The sequence below is a fragment of the Populus trichocarpa genome, chromosome 17 (genome assembly GCF_000002775.5).
Source record: "Populus trichocarpa isolate Nisqually-1 chromosome 17, P.trichocarpa_v4.1, whole genome shotgun sequence".
Lineage (NCBI taxonomy): Eukaryota > Viridiplantae > Streptophyta > Magnoliopsida > Malpighiales > Salicaceae > Populus > Populus trichocarpa.
In genome coordinates, this window is record NC_037301.2 from 4,242,497 (window position 1) to 4,256,141 (window position 13,645).

General features: G+C 31.4%; 1 protein-coding gene across 2 annotated transcripts; it reads left to right on the forward strand.

The window, feature by feature from the left end:
- The first annotated feature begins 5,213 nt into the window (after positions 1-5,213).
- Positions 5,214-10,111, forward strand: LOC7461290 (uncharacterized). Of its 2 annotated transcripts, none has more exons than XM_024589224.2 (4): positions 5,214-5,318; positions 5,691-6,431; positions 7,738-9,338; positions 9,627-10,111. In XM_024589224.2, exons 2-4 carry the CDS (start codon positions 5,747-5,749, stop codon positions 9,684-9,686), a joined length of 2,346 nt encoding a protein of 781 aa, XP_024444992.2. In that variant the 5' UTR covers positions 5,214-5,318; positions 5,691-5,746; the 3' UTR covers positions 9,687-10,111. The 2 variants fall into 2 exon arrangements, with proteins under 2 accessions (XP_024444992.2, XP_024444993.2); XM_024589225.2 differs by lacking the exon at positions 5,214-5,318 and adding an exon at positions 5,342-5,582.
- Positions 10,112-13,645: the final 3,534 nt, after the last annotated feature.

Genomic DNA, 13,645 nt, shown 5'->3' on the forward strand with positions numbered 1-13,645 from the left:
AATATTAGTAGCATTAGTTGGCCGTCACCAGAGATGGTGAGAATGACAGGCATTGAAAGGTTTTCATGCACGACGTCTGGTGTGCTATCCTTTTCAACTTTGCTTATTTTAGCTTTAAAAAACGAGTAGTGTGGGAAACAAGAAAAACGTAAGGGTTTGAACTAGCAAAAATATTTTAATATTGTCGAATGATGAACAATATTTACAAATAAAAACTTGGTGAAGAGAGTTAGCCACTGTTTGCGTCAGAAAGAGCTCAATCAAATGATCGTAGTTTGATAATTCAATAACCTGGGAAAACTTTTGTTGCTTTCTTAAAGAGTATTTGGGTCATTTTTTCGTATATCAAGGTCAAGTCTTTCTCGATCTAATTTTTGTCCAGCCATTAATTTGTACCTTAGGTTTATAAAGTCTCCCCCATTAAATTAAAATATTGTTGGAGAGACTTGTATATATGACTAATAAACATAAATCCATTAGATATTTGATATCTTATGGTATTATTTCTTAAGATTTTGTCAGGTTTGAAAAAACATTGTTGATTCACTTATTAAAAACTTGGTATGCAAATGAGTTATTCAAATCGTTGAGAGAAATGAGATTAAAGTCTTTTAATTAATCACCAAGAATGAAAATTTATCTTCAAATATATGACGATTTCATGAATGAAGTTCAACATGTAAAAAAGATTGTTGGGTGATTGGAGAAAACACAAGCATTACATATATATTTCAAGGGATCGATGATCTCGGGTCTTATTTTTATGATAAAGTGTTTTTTATTGTGATGATCATAGAAAGCTAATTTCTTAATGAATCCAAAGGCAAGAAGTTTCGCTAGATGTTGGTCACAAAACATCATTGTGGATTTGAATGTGGTGGTGGGGTTGCCAATATAAAAGCTTAGGTTACTCTTTAAAGATACTTATGAGACAAGATACGTGTATATGATCAGGAAAAAAAAATACAACACTGATAGAACCTTAGAATCACTCGTATGTTACGTGTGTAGTAAGTTTAAACTTGGTTAAAAGAACTTAATTCATAACATGCTAGATATTATGGTTATTTAAGTAGAGACTTATTAACACTAAGTGAATGTTCAAACCCTGAAAGTATCTAACATGTATTACATAATATATATTGCTCATTTTTATCTCGTTAATTCATTATGCATATAAATAATTCTAAATCATGTGAAGAAACGCTAGAATCTTGATTTAAAATTATAATTAATTAAAAATAGTTATTTTTAATAGTCAATAAATTTTATTGACTTAGTCATTTAAATTTTTTATGGTTCTTTACAAAATTTAAATGGTTAATGTGTTAATATAATTAATATTTAATTATTTTAGTGAGCTAAAGTATATGATCAAATTAATTTTTTATATTTAATTATTTTAAATATATTTGGTAATGTATACTTTTATTGAGTTTATATATATATATATGGCATGTATTTAGGATAGAAAGTATACAATTTTTTCACCATTATAAATTCTTAAAAACACCTTTTCCATTTTACTTAATTTCTTATATATCTCTACACATATCACAAGAATTTCCTTCTTGTATATTTCTATGAAGTTTCACCACACTTCCTTTCATATATTGTATTAACTCAAGTAAGCAAAAATAGTGATTAGTTGCACTTGTTTAGTTTTAATTTCCCGTTTTGATTTCCTATCAGAGATAGTTATCAAACCGAAAATCTTAGCTGCATTTGTTCCTAGACGTTGCCATCTTCATCCTGCCGACTGTTCTTGGTGAAGCCATGTCCAATATAACCCAAATCTTGAAATCCAGCCATCTTATCAGCATCATCAGCGTTCATACCTCCCTTATTCTTCTGAAATAAGATTAACAGAGGGATATTAGAAAACTGGAACCCTCTAATTAATGTCATTAAAATAACTTGCATGGATACGCTTGAAGTCCTAATTAGACCATTATTTTTTTAAAACTGTTCTTGAGCCTGACACCAGACATAGGAAGTATCAGAACCAGCTACTTGACCACCCATCAGGCTTGAATCACCAACAGGAACAATCATGAACACACTGCAAATCTTGAACTTCTTCGCAAACTTGGCTACTAGCACCGAACCATTCTTTGTTTCCACGAGGAAGACAAGGTCTAGGGATTAGTTGGGATCATAAAATCACTCCATGGTTCTGAACTGTCAGAGGGTTTTCCACACCTTGGCAATTCAATGACATTGATCATGATGGGACCATTTATCCTCGATTAAATCAAAAACATGTCACCCATACACTTCCTTTTCCCATCTCCAATAGTCTCCAGATTAGATAGGGCTGTTGTGGTGTCAGCGTCCTCCCAACCTCTCTTTATAATAATATAGATGAAGGTTGTGATTGTGACTGTAATAGTACTGATGATTTAAATTTTAAATTTTATTTTATTTTAAAATATATTAAAATAAATTTTTTTAATAAATTTTAAAAAACAACAATTACTATATTTTTAAATATACAATTATCCACCTTAATTAACACTCATGGCCTTGTTAGTATTGATCCCAAACAAAAATAACGAGTCTTTGTCCTTAGATGGCCTGAGCCCAGCTTGGCCTGGCAATTCGATTTCAGCTGTTTTGAATATAAGTGGCTGCTGCTCCTCAGTCCTCTCCCGCCTATGGATTATAATTTTATGGATCCAAATTAGGCATAGAATCCTCCTTACCATCTGATTCAAGGTCCTTTTCCTTCAACTTTGCACGAGTCGTAAAGGGCAATAAATGCTCATTAGAAATAGTAGCAGAATCCCGATCAATCGACTGCAAATCCCAAACACAATGCACTGGATCGATCTACGCATTCACTCAAAACCATAATATCAAACTATTCCATTACTAGTCAATTCAGAGTCTGGCACAATCTAAATTTATTTTCAAACTAGTTTGAAAACTAATCCAATGATTAACTTTACGGGTCAATTTATAATCTTGATTGAGCTTTGGTGAGACCGTTAAATAAAATCAACTGTAATTATTTTTTAAAATTATTCTAAAAAAATAACATCATTTCTCGGAGACGAACGTTTTTTAAAAAAATAATATTCACTATATGGGTTCTAGTGGAATAATATTTTTTTAGAGAATCTACTATGTGCGGATGTATAAACGATTAAGATCTTTGTTTCCTAAACAACGTAGGATTAGTGACAATATTATATCCTGACAATATTATATCCTCCAAGCGAGGAACTTGGGTAATTGTACATGACTGACGTTTCTATAGATGATGTTAATAATGATATTTGCTTATATCATTATATGACAGGTCCTTCAAGAGATATTATGCCACATGAATCATATAATAAATTTTGTTTTTTAAAAAAACATCTCTAAAAAAAAAATTGATTTTTGTGCTTATAAACGGTTACACGAAGGAAATGGGCACATTCCTTGTTTAAAACAAGTTCCTTACATAAACCATAAATTAACAAAGCATAAGAGGAGAGTAACATTGAACAGTATTTTATTATTTTGTTTTTTTTTAATATTATTTTTTATTGAGTTTATTAGATATTCAATATTTTTATTTTTTTATGGGATTATTTCGGTTTCATTATCTAATCGTGAATTTAACAAATTAAACCGGATTAACCCGAGTTAATCTAATAAATTATCATCTAATTTTATTTTTTAAATATCATCTTGATTTTTTATAATTAAATTATATTTTTACTAATTTTATGAATTGCTTTTAACTTATCAAATCAACTAGATGACATTGGATCATTCGCACATGATCTAATACAATACTAATTAACAAAGAAATTATAAATTAGATTCTTAAGGTTTCAAAACATCTCATGCATGCTTTTGTACATGTCTTTTTTAGTGAATTTTATCAAATTTTATTTAGAATAACTTGATTTTATTTCATAATCCAAATGAAAAATACAAATGAGAACAATTTTAATAGACTCAACGAGCATTCAATGTCTTTTGATCTGGTTAGATTGAATTTCTACCTAGTTTGACCTCAAGAGGTTTATAAAAATTGATATGATGAATTTTTTTTAACTTTTTTATTTATTTTATGAAGTTTTAATTTTATTTTTTAATATAATATATAAACTTATATCCTATTTTTTTTTTAAATTTAAAATTTAAACAATGTTTTATAGTTTTATGATTTATTGATAAAAATATAATTTATTTTAAAATTTTGATTATATTTTTGAAAATCTAATTTAATTTTTTTTTTTAAAAAAAAGATCAGGAGTATCCGTTGACGTGATCTGACGGGATCAGATTCTATGAATTTAAATATTTTGAATTGGAATCGGATGTGCAAAATTCAGCTCCAAAAATATTGATCCTTCGTTTTGACATCCCAGTAAAACCGTCCGGTTTTGGATTAAATTGGGAATTAAGTGAAAGATTAAGGACAAAAACGACGTTTCACAAAATACTCCATATGGGCTCCACGTGATGAGATCCACCTGATCGCACTAAAATATCGACTATCCGTTCCTACCTGATACCGCCCACAGCAAAGGCACGTTACGAAACTTCATTCCTACGCTCTGTCATGGAGATTGGCAAACACGATCCAGTAGCTCTTTAGTTCCTAGCCCCTGCGCGTGTTTTAGACAAAAAACTCGAGCGCGTGGCTTTGAGGGATCTAGAGCTCCTTCACTACAATAAAAATCCTGACTTGGTGGAACCCACGGCGTCGTATCTGCCTCGGAAATGTAACGGAAACTTGTAGCTTGTGTGGGATAATTATTATCAGTCCCTCAATTATTAAAATAATTTCATTTCGGCTCTTGCATTACACATTTTTACACTTTTTGTCATGAAATCATCACTGACCTGACAATTAAATTTCTTCATGTATTTCATAAGAGCATAAATAATTAATTTTTATTTTTATAATATAAGATATAGTTTTAGCCATGATTTTGAAAAAAATAAAATTAATTACTGTCCTAATCGTGGATAATATAACACAATTGTACATCAATTAGATCTCTTACTTCAAATATATGGGATGGATTTAGGAAAATGAATTTTTTTTTTTCCGAATGGAGCACAATTAGAGAAGTTGATTTTACAATTAGTGATAGTGGAAGGGTGAAATTGTAAAGAATAATCACATAGGTACTAATTTGAAAATCGTATGAAAGTTATGGGATGGATTTAGTAGTTACACCCAGCAATCTAAGACTATCAAATCAAACTTGGCAGCTCAAACCGAAGTCACTCACATAACCGTCGAAATTTAGCATTTTGGTCGATTAGACAGAACGATTCATCGTTGACTCAGACTCAGTTTCATCTCGGTGAGCCAGTACTGTACTCATAAACATAGAAGTATACCATGTTTCAATCTTCCATGGTTCCTATCATTCATTAATTTGTTTGGTTGCTGAGAAACTGAAGGGAAAAAATCAATGAAATGAATTGAAACAAGTGTTTTTGGGGTTTAAATTTTTGTTTCCCTTCTGGGTTTTGAGTAAACAGCGTAACGGCAAGCAAAAACACTCTGATTGCTGCATATGGGTTGTTTTAAATGTGGATTTTCTTCGTTTTCTTGCATTTTGTTGGTGATTAAACCGACCCCATTTCATATTTCCTTCTTTTTTTTGCCTTGTATTTAATGACAATTGTTGTATTTGGCATGAAGTTCTGATTTTTCTTTTCTTGTTGTTCAGTTTAAAACAGGGAGTTACTATATTGGTTTGCCGAGTTTGTTGTTGGGGAATGAAAAATGCCTTGTCAAGAGATAAAGTCATGGGCTTTTGATGAACTAGTTGGTGCATATCTTGATCTTGCTATTGCATATTTTCTGTTATGTGCATCGACTTTTGCTTTTTTCGCCGAGAAATTTCTGGGTTTATTTAGATTGTGTTTGCCATGCCCCTGTAATGGACTTTTTGGTGATCACAATAGAAATAAGTGCTGGCGAAGAGTGTTAGCTGATAGACCATCAGAGAATATATCTTCTGTTCAGTTCTCTGTTAAGAGTAGGTTCCCTTTTGATTCTATGTGGGACAAACACTTGAATTTTGAGTCGAGTGTTGGGACGATAAACGAAGTAAATTGTGGAAGTGACAATGCTGGATTAGAAGGCGAAGCCTGGTGTGGCTCACTTAGGGAGAGGAAGAGTGGAAAGGGAGTTGAGAGATCTGTAGTCAATGTGAGGGATGTGAAAGAAGGGAAGTTTGATGTTAAAGAGAGGGGGTTTTCAATCCAGAAGGGGAGATATCTTAGGAGACGCAGAAAAGTGGCTGCTGATAAAGGGCTGTTTTCTTCTGTTTCGTCATATGATCATTCACAGTCAAATTCTCGAACTCATCCTCAATCTCCAGCCAGTGTCAATAAATTGATGAATAAGCATCATGAAGGTGACATGGTTCCTGCTAGTTCTGGTGCTGATGCTCTGCATTTTGAGGGTAAAGAAAATATTTTCAAATGCTATATTTATTTAGTTCTAGTTTGATTCTAGCATGTTTCTTGTGTTTTACTTCAAACCAATTTTACAGTATGAAAGGTATATGCAATTCATTTGTTTTGTTCTGTGAGTTACAGTCAAAATTAAGAAAGATGAGAAGCCATATAACATTATAATATTTTTTTTGGTTAGTAACAAGTTCTCTTCACATAAATAGAACTTAAGCCCCCCCGTTTATGTTTAGGAAAACAACAAATTTTTTCACTTTTCAATGTTTGGTAACCTGTTCAAGAGAAAACATTTTCTTGTCATAGGAGAAATTAGCTTTAAAAATAGGAAAGTGTTTTCCCAAAACTTTTTAAAAAAATGACTAAATATTTTTATATTTTATTATTATTATTATTATTTGTTTTATTTGAAATAATTTATGAAATTTGAATTATTTTTTTAATTTCACTTTCTTTCAACTTTTATATCTTTCAGATTCAATTCTCATTTATGTCAATGCTTCTTGTTTTATTCGAAATAAATGAAGTTGGAATTTTTATTCAATCTCGTCCTGTAATTTTTTTATCTGTCATATTTGATTCATATTCTTTCGATTTCTATTTGTTTTATTTAAAATAATTTTTGAAATTGATTTTTTATATATATAATATTCTCCTTCAACTTTTTCATCTATCATATTTGGTCTTTATTCTTTTAATAAACTTGAAAATAAAATAAAATATTAATAAGTTATTTTCCAGTTTATTTTTCACGACATAGCCAAACAATGAAACTGTTTCTCAGCTAATTTTCCGTAACATTATCTAAACATCACAAAATAATACATTTTCTATAGAAATTACTGTAAAAAAAAAACTATTTTCTAACGAATAAACAGGCCTTAACTGAAAATTGGTAATTTTACTCATTCAAATATTACTAGGAAGATCCATGTGGTAGAATTGAACCTTAAGTTCATTCAGATCCTTGAGGAATTTTAAAGCAAGAAAAGAGTTGACCACGTAATAAGTATGGTATGTCAAGGAATAGTGGCTGAATCTCTTTGTGGTGAATGGCCCTTGTATTCCCACCCGCGTATCAGGGGAGGAAGGTCCATATAAACCTTTCTGTTTTTAGGAGATAGCATTTAAGATTTTTTTTTTATTATTTGAGAGTTACGCGGAACAAACCTTCTATGCTTTTAAGATGTGTTTTGAACATGAGCAAGAATGCACTAACATGCTTTGAGTATTCACATGCTAATGCCATTTCTGCGCATTCTTGTTCTGCTTCTAATGTGAATGGTTATGTGGTTTCAGATAGCAAGGAGTCTTCAGTGGATACTGGATTTGTGGGAACAGTCTCTAATGATTTTGAATCAAATGAACCTCTTGGTGAAAATAAGCCCATGGAAAAGGCTGCACCGCTTGGTGATGATTTGAAATGCAAAGCACAAGGAGAGCCTTGCTTTGATGGTGAAGAAAAACATGGTATTAGAGTCTTGGAACAAGCATCAGAAGAAGAACACGCTGCTTTTTCAGCTTTGTACCTGGAGCTCGAGAAAGAGAGAAGTGCTGCTGCTTCTGCAGCAGACGAGGCCATGGCTATGATTCTGCGTCTCCAAGAAGATAAGGCATTGATAGAAATGGAAGCTAGGCAATACCATAGGATGATTGAGGAAAAGTCTGCTTATGATCTTGAAGAAATGAACATTCTCAAAGAGATCCTCCTAAGGAGAGAGAGGGAGAAGCATTTCTTGGAGAAGGAAGTTGAAACTTACAGGCAAGTGATTTTTGGGAATGAGGAGTGGGAATCTGATGTGCAAGACATAGGAACCACGCATGAACAAATGGCTTCTTCGCAATATTCACGTGAGGATCCATTTCTGGTGCTGCAGAGGATTAGTGAATCCATTGACGAGAAAGAGAAGGGAGAAGAGTCAAACAAATTTTTAAGATCCAAGGTTCAATCCATTGAATCACAAAGTTGTGCTCTTGCTTTTGGGAAAGAATTACCAATTCCAGAGTTGGATGAAGTTGAATCTTTGAAAGGACGGTGCATTCATAGGCACCCAGGCATTGACAAACTTCGCCGACATTTATCAATGGACAATGATGGGACTCAAGAGGAATTTGAAGAGAAAGAACTGCTATCACCTGACAATAGTCTATTTGATCAACTAAGAGAGCCACAAATTATGGAGTCATGCTCACAATTTGACTTGTCAACTCGGGGTTGTAATTTGAATGAGAAAACCATTTCTACATCCGTGGAAGCACAGCAGCAAAGTGATCAAAGTGATTGCATTAATGCAGGTCACGGGTTGGCGTCAAAGACAACAGAGACTTGTGACCAAACTAAGATTATTTTCCCGTATAATTGTGATGATTCAGAGAAGCATGCAAGAGATTCATCTGATGCAGAATTTGATTTGGGTTCCCTTGTTCATGATGTTCATGTCATTGATGATAAAACCAATTTGTCTTGTGGAATTAATGAAAATGGAAGTGAAAAGTTGTCCGTGAGTGCTGCGTCAGACATCCCAAGAACTTGTGGCAGTCCAAGGATAAGTTGGGCTGAGCAAGATGTCCGCAAAAGCTGTTCTGATATGACTAATGGATTGCCGCCATTGGGTAGCTCAAAAGGAAAATTCTTGACTTCTGATTTGAGAAGAAATTCCATGTCTGCAGTTGATTATGAAAGATTTAAAATTGACAGTGAAGTTGGGTGGCTGAGAGAGAGGCTACGAATCATTCAAGTGGGAAGAGAACAGCTCAATATCTCTATGGAGAACAGGGAAAAGAAAAAGGTCCAGTTGCAACTTTTGGAGAATACAGTGAGTCAGCTTCGAGAGATTCAGCAATCAACAGAGCATGGAAAGGCTGTTCGTCAGGCTTCACTGCCCCCTCTTTCGTATAAGGTAATGATTTTTCTCTTATTTAAATTTTGTCTGCGTGACTAAGTCTAAGAATCATTTTGTGCTTGTTTAACATGCATGGTCATCTAATTTTGATAAATACATGCATGATTGTGTGAATGATGAACCTTTATGATCTGGTTACTGTCAAATTAAGCTGAGTTCCAAATCACTACTGTTCCCATTGCTTCCACCATCTCCGCTTTTTTCTCATGGCTGATGCTGATCTGTGTACAGCAACTTATTTCTGCAACAGTTTCTGCTTATCACTAAAGCCTTTTATTTTTTCAGGTCATGTCGAAGAAAAGGCAGTGGCGAAGTGCTTCTTTGGGAGTGCATAGGAGCACTTAAAATGACTTTTCATGGTCTGACGATTCATGCTGATCATGGATTTTTCAGATAGTGCTTCTTCAATTTTGATCAATGGATAAATTCTGCAGATATCGCTAGTGGTCAATATCTTGCTAGGAGCTGCTAGCCGAACGAGACACCAATGACAAAGCCTCAGAAGCCAAACTGTTTGGGTTTGGCTCCATGGATCCATTCTGCTCAATCATAAACCAAATCCGCCTTCGTATCAATGTATTTTACATCCTTCTGTACTACTTCCATCCTCGTTATCTTGGAAACCCAGTTTAGGGAAGCTATCTAGCCTTCCAGTACCACTTGAACACGCAAACTTTCTTCTTGCGGTTGAACTTTGCACGTAGCAAGTACCACTTGGAACGAAAATCTCTGCAACACTTTGTTTTTATATAGATTGATTTTGAGCTCAATCTTTTGAGTAAATATTATCATGGTTTGTAATAAAAAAAAAAAAAGGGGGAACTTTGCAGCTTGTGGCTTTTGACAGGGGCAACCATTGATTATTGCTTGCAAATCAAACACTTATCAGTTGTGATGTAAATTGACCAATCTAAAACATAGAAAGTAAGATGACATCTGTTATAAACACGAGACAAAACAATGGTTTTGCCTTTGAAATATGTTGCAATTTTTCTCCATGCTTCGCTTCATCCTGCGACAGAAATATATTTTAAAAATATTAGAGAGAGCCATCTACAAATATAACTCATTAAAAGCCCAGTTTTCCCATAGGAAAGGGAAAATAAATTTTTGGGTGTTTGTTATTGTAGTATAATGAAAGTATATTAAAATAATTTATTTTAGATTGTTTTTATTTTTAATATTATTATATTAAAATCATTACAAATTATTAAAAAAACATTGATTTAGTATTTTTTTAAGCTAAACGCATTTTACTCATTTCTTGATGCAAAAGATCTTTCATTAATACACTAGAAAATTAAAAAATATAGATGATAGAATAATATTCCATCAGCATTTAGGAAGAAATCCCACTAGTATTTGAATTGCCCATAGAACTTCTAAGGGAAAACTATTGTCGATTAGTTGTTCATCAGGAATTGTCATTTCATCAACATTTCTATTAGCAACTGAAGTTGTAGACAAAAAAGTTAACGGATTATTCGGACCAAATAATCAGATTTTTCTGCTTATTTTTTGTCGACAAGTTCATCAAGAATTAATTTTCAAAGGAATTTTTAATCATTAATTTCATCAAAAATTCTTAAACCTTCCTAACTTTCCAATGAAATAGGTGTGAAATTATCAATTAAAATGCTAATAAAATAGAGCTATCCTTCGATGATTATGTTGATGTTTTCCCCAACTTTTTTGGCTAGTTGTTATAATTCTCTAGCCAACCTAAACATACAACAATAACAATACGAAGAATAATCAAATCAATAATTGTTTATATTAAACCTACAACAATAATAATAAAAAAAACCCTTGTGGAAATATTGAAATAATGAACGCATCTTCAAAAAACATAAAATATTGTCTAAAAAATATAATTGTAATGTATCATAAAACACCAATAAATATTTTACACAATTTCAATTTTATTATACAATAAAACATCACATTTCAATCAATTCAGCTCCTTTTAATTAGAATCTTCCTTTTCATGGTAATCATGCAACTTGATTTAAAGTTCAGTTTGATTTAAGAAGATATGCATAGAAAGTTTAAAGTAGATGGACATCAAACATTAATTAAGTATTTTAACAATGCAAATACTCTTATCAATTAGGGGTTTTTCTAAAACGATAAATCTTATTGGCACTTTAAGCAAAACCATCCTTGAAGTTTTAACTTCTCACGAAAAAAAGTTTCGTTTTTTTATGTGCGATAGAGTTTTTCTAGAAAATTTTAAATTTTACCAAAACATCCAAAAAAATTTTGAGATTGATTTTTTATTCACCTATAATTTGTTTAAAACATATTAATATTCCATATTAAAGAGCTTAGGTTGAAAATCAAATTTCGATAAAGTTTTAACCTAAAAAATAAATAGACTCCACCATTAATTTAGTTTTAAATATATTTATTAACCATATTCTTCAACAATTTTTCTAACAATCCACTAGTATCTCAACCTTATAGAGAGAGTGCTAGTTCTTACAGCTTCCTTCCATGCCATGAAAAATATAATATAGAAAACAATGTCACCAGGAATTGGCTAATGTGATCAATATTGGAATTGGTGGAACCTTTGTTTTTTTATCAACTGATTTAATTCATAACTCCATTAATCTAATTTCATTTAATATAAATCTAATCAGTATATACTAATAAAATTAAAAAACAAATAACCCTGATGAATAACTCAACTAATCAAGTTTTGGGTTTGCTCTTCAATGATCACGAGTTCGAGTCCTCTTAGAGTTACTGGAGATTTACATGGTCGTTAACTTCAGAGCCCGTAGAATTAATCCAAGTGCGCGCAAGCTGGCCCGAACATATACGTTGATAAAAAAAATATCATTTTAAATAAAAATAATAATACATAAAGTCATCATTCAAATTCAAAGACTAGAATCTTTTTTTTAGTGAGATCCTGAGCCAAATAATAGGGGTGATAATTTTCGATTCGGTTCGGTTTTTATAAAAAAAAAACCAAACCGAAATTACTAACAAAAAAAAACCAAAATCGAACCGAAACCGGGGTTTGGGTTCGGTTCGGTTTTTTAGAACAAAAACCAAACCGAAATCGGGGTTTCGGTTCGGTTTGATTTTTAGAACAAAAACCGGTTTGGCTCGGTTTTTTTCGGTTTGACTAGGTTTTTTTTATTTGGCTCGGTTTTTTCGGTTTTTTCGGTTTGGGTTCGGTTTGGTTCGGTCTTTTTGGTTTCAGACTCATAAAACCGAAATCGAACCGAACTGGTCGGTTTTTTCAAAATTCTAATCGGTTTAATCGGTTTTTTTCACGGTTCAGTTTTTTTAGTTATTTTTTTCTGATATTATTAATTTAATCAGTTTTTTAATTTTTTTACTCACCCTACCAAACAACATAGATAAATAAACATCTTTCCAGGAAAAAAAATTTGGTGATTTCAAAACTGTCATGCTCTCTTTCTCTGTTATTGTGGGCTTGGTATGGAGCCGTGGGTTGTTATTGGATTTTCTCTAGTATATTTGGGCCTTCTTATTTGTGTTGTAATATTTTTCTCCTTATTTTTTTTTAGTAGGTCTAAATTATCTCATTAATAATAATGACATTGCGACGTCGCTTCATGTATTAGAAAATTATCTCTATATATTATAAAATCAACACCTTCTAGTTCTCCAAAGAAAAAAAATAAAAATAATATATATATATATATATATATATATATATATTAATTTTGTTTACTTTGAAATTGAAAAGAATGAATTAGACAAAGAGCTCTTTTATTAAATAAAAAATACAGATTAAAATACAATAATAAAGAAGAAAACAACATGATAAAATTATTTGAGACGGTGGTAAATGTTATTTTTTAGAGTATTTTTTTATTTAAAAATAAATTAAAATAATATTTTTTAATATTAGTAAATGAAAAAAATTTAAAATATAAAAATATAAAAATATAAAAATTTAAAAATTTAAAAATAATAATTTTATAAAAATTCAAAAACCAGAAAATTCCAAACAGTATCGAAATGGCTAAGTAAAAGGAGGAGGAGCAGTGAAGCCCTTGCTTATTATTGACTGCGCCTATCTTCGCCCAAAATTAATGTCATAATGGTTTGTTTGTCAACTTAATTACATATCCGTCCCGTATCATAGATATTTGGATAGTTTTTTTTTTCTTCATTTAATTCTTTTTAACATTGATTTGATGGATTAGAAATTAATATTTATAATTTATTTTTTATAAAACTATCTTGATTTCATTATTTAAATTATAAATTTAACATATTAAATAGATGAATATAATCATCTTAATATTTTTAAAAAC

Bases quoted from the DNA above. Each gene is read 5' to 3' on its own strand.
- LOC7461290 (XM_024589224.2), top strand. From the start codon at position 5,747: ATGCCTTGTCAAGAGATAAAGTCATGGGCTTTTGATGAACTAGTTGGT. The intron at 6,432-7,737 runs GTAAAGAAAATA...ATGTGGTTTCAG, and splicing joins TGATGCTCTGCATTTTGAGG to ATAGCAAGGAGTCTTCAGTG. The intron at 9,339-9,626 runs GTAATGATTTTT...TTATTTTTTCAG, and splicing joins TGCCCCCTCTTTCGTATAAG to GTCATGTCGAAGAAAAGGCA.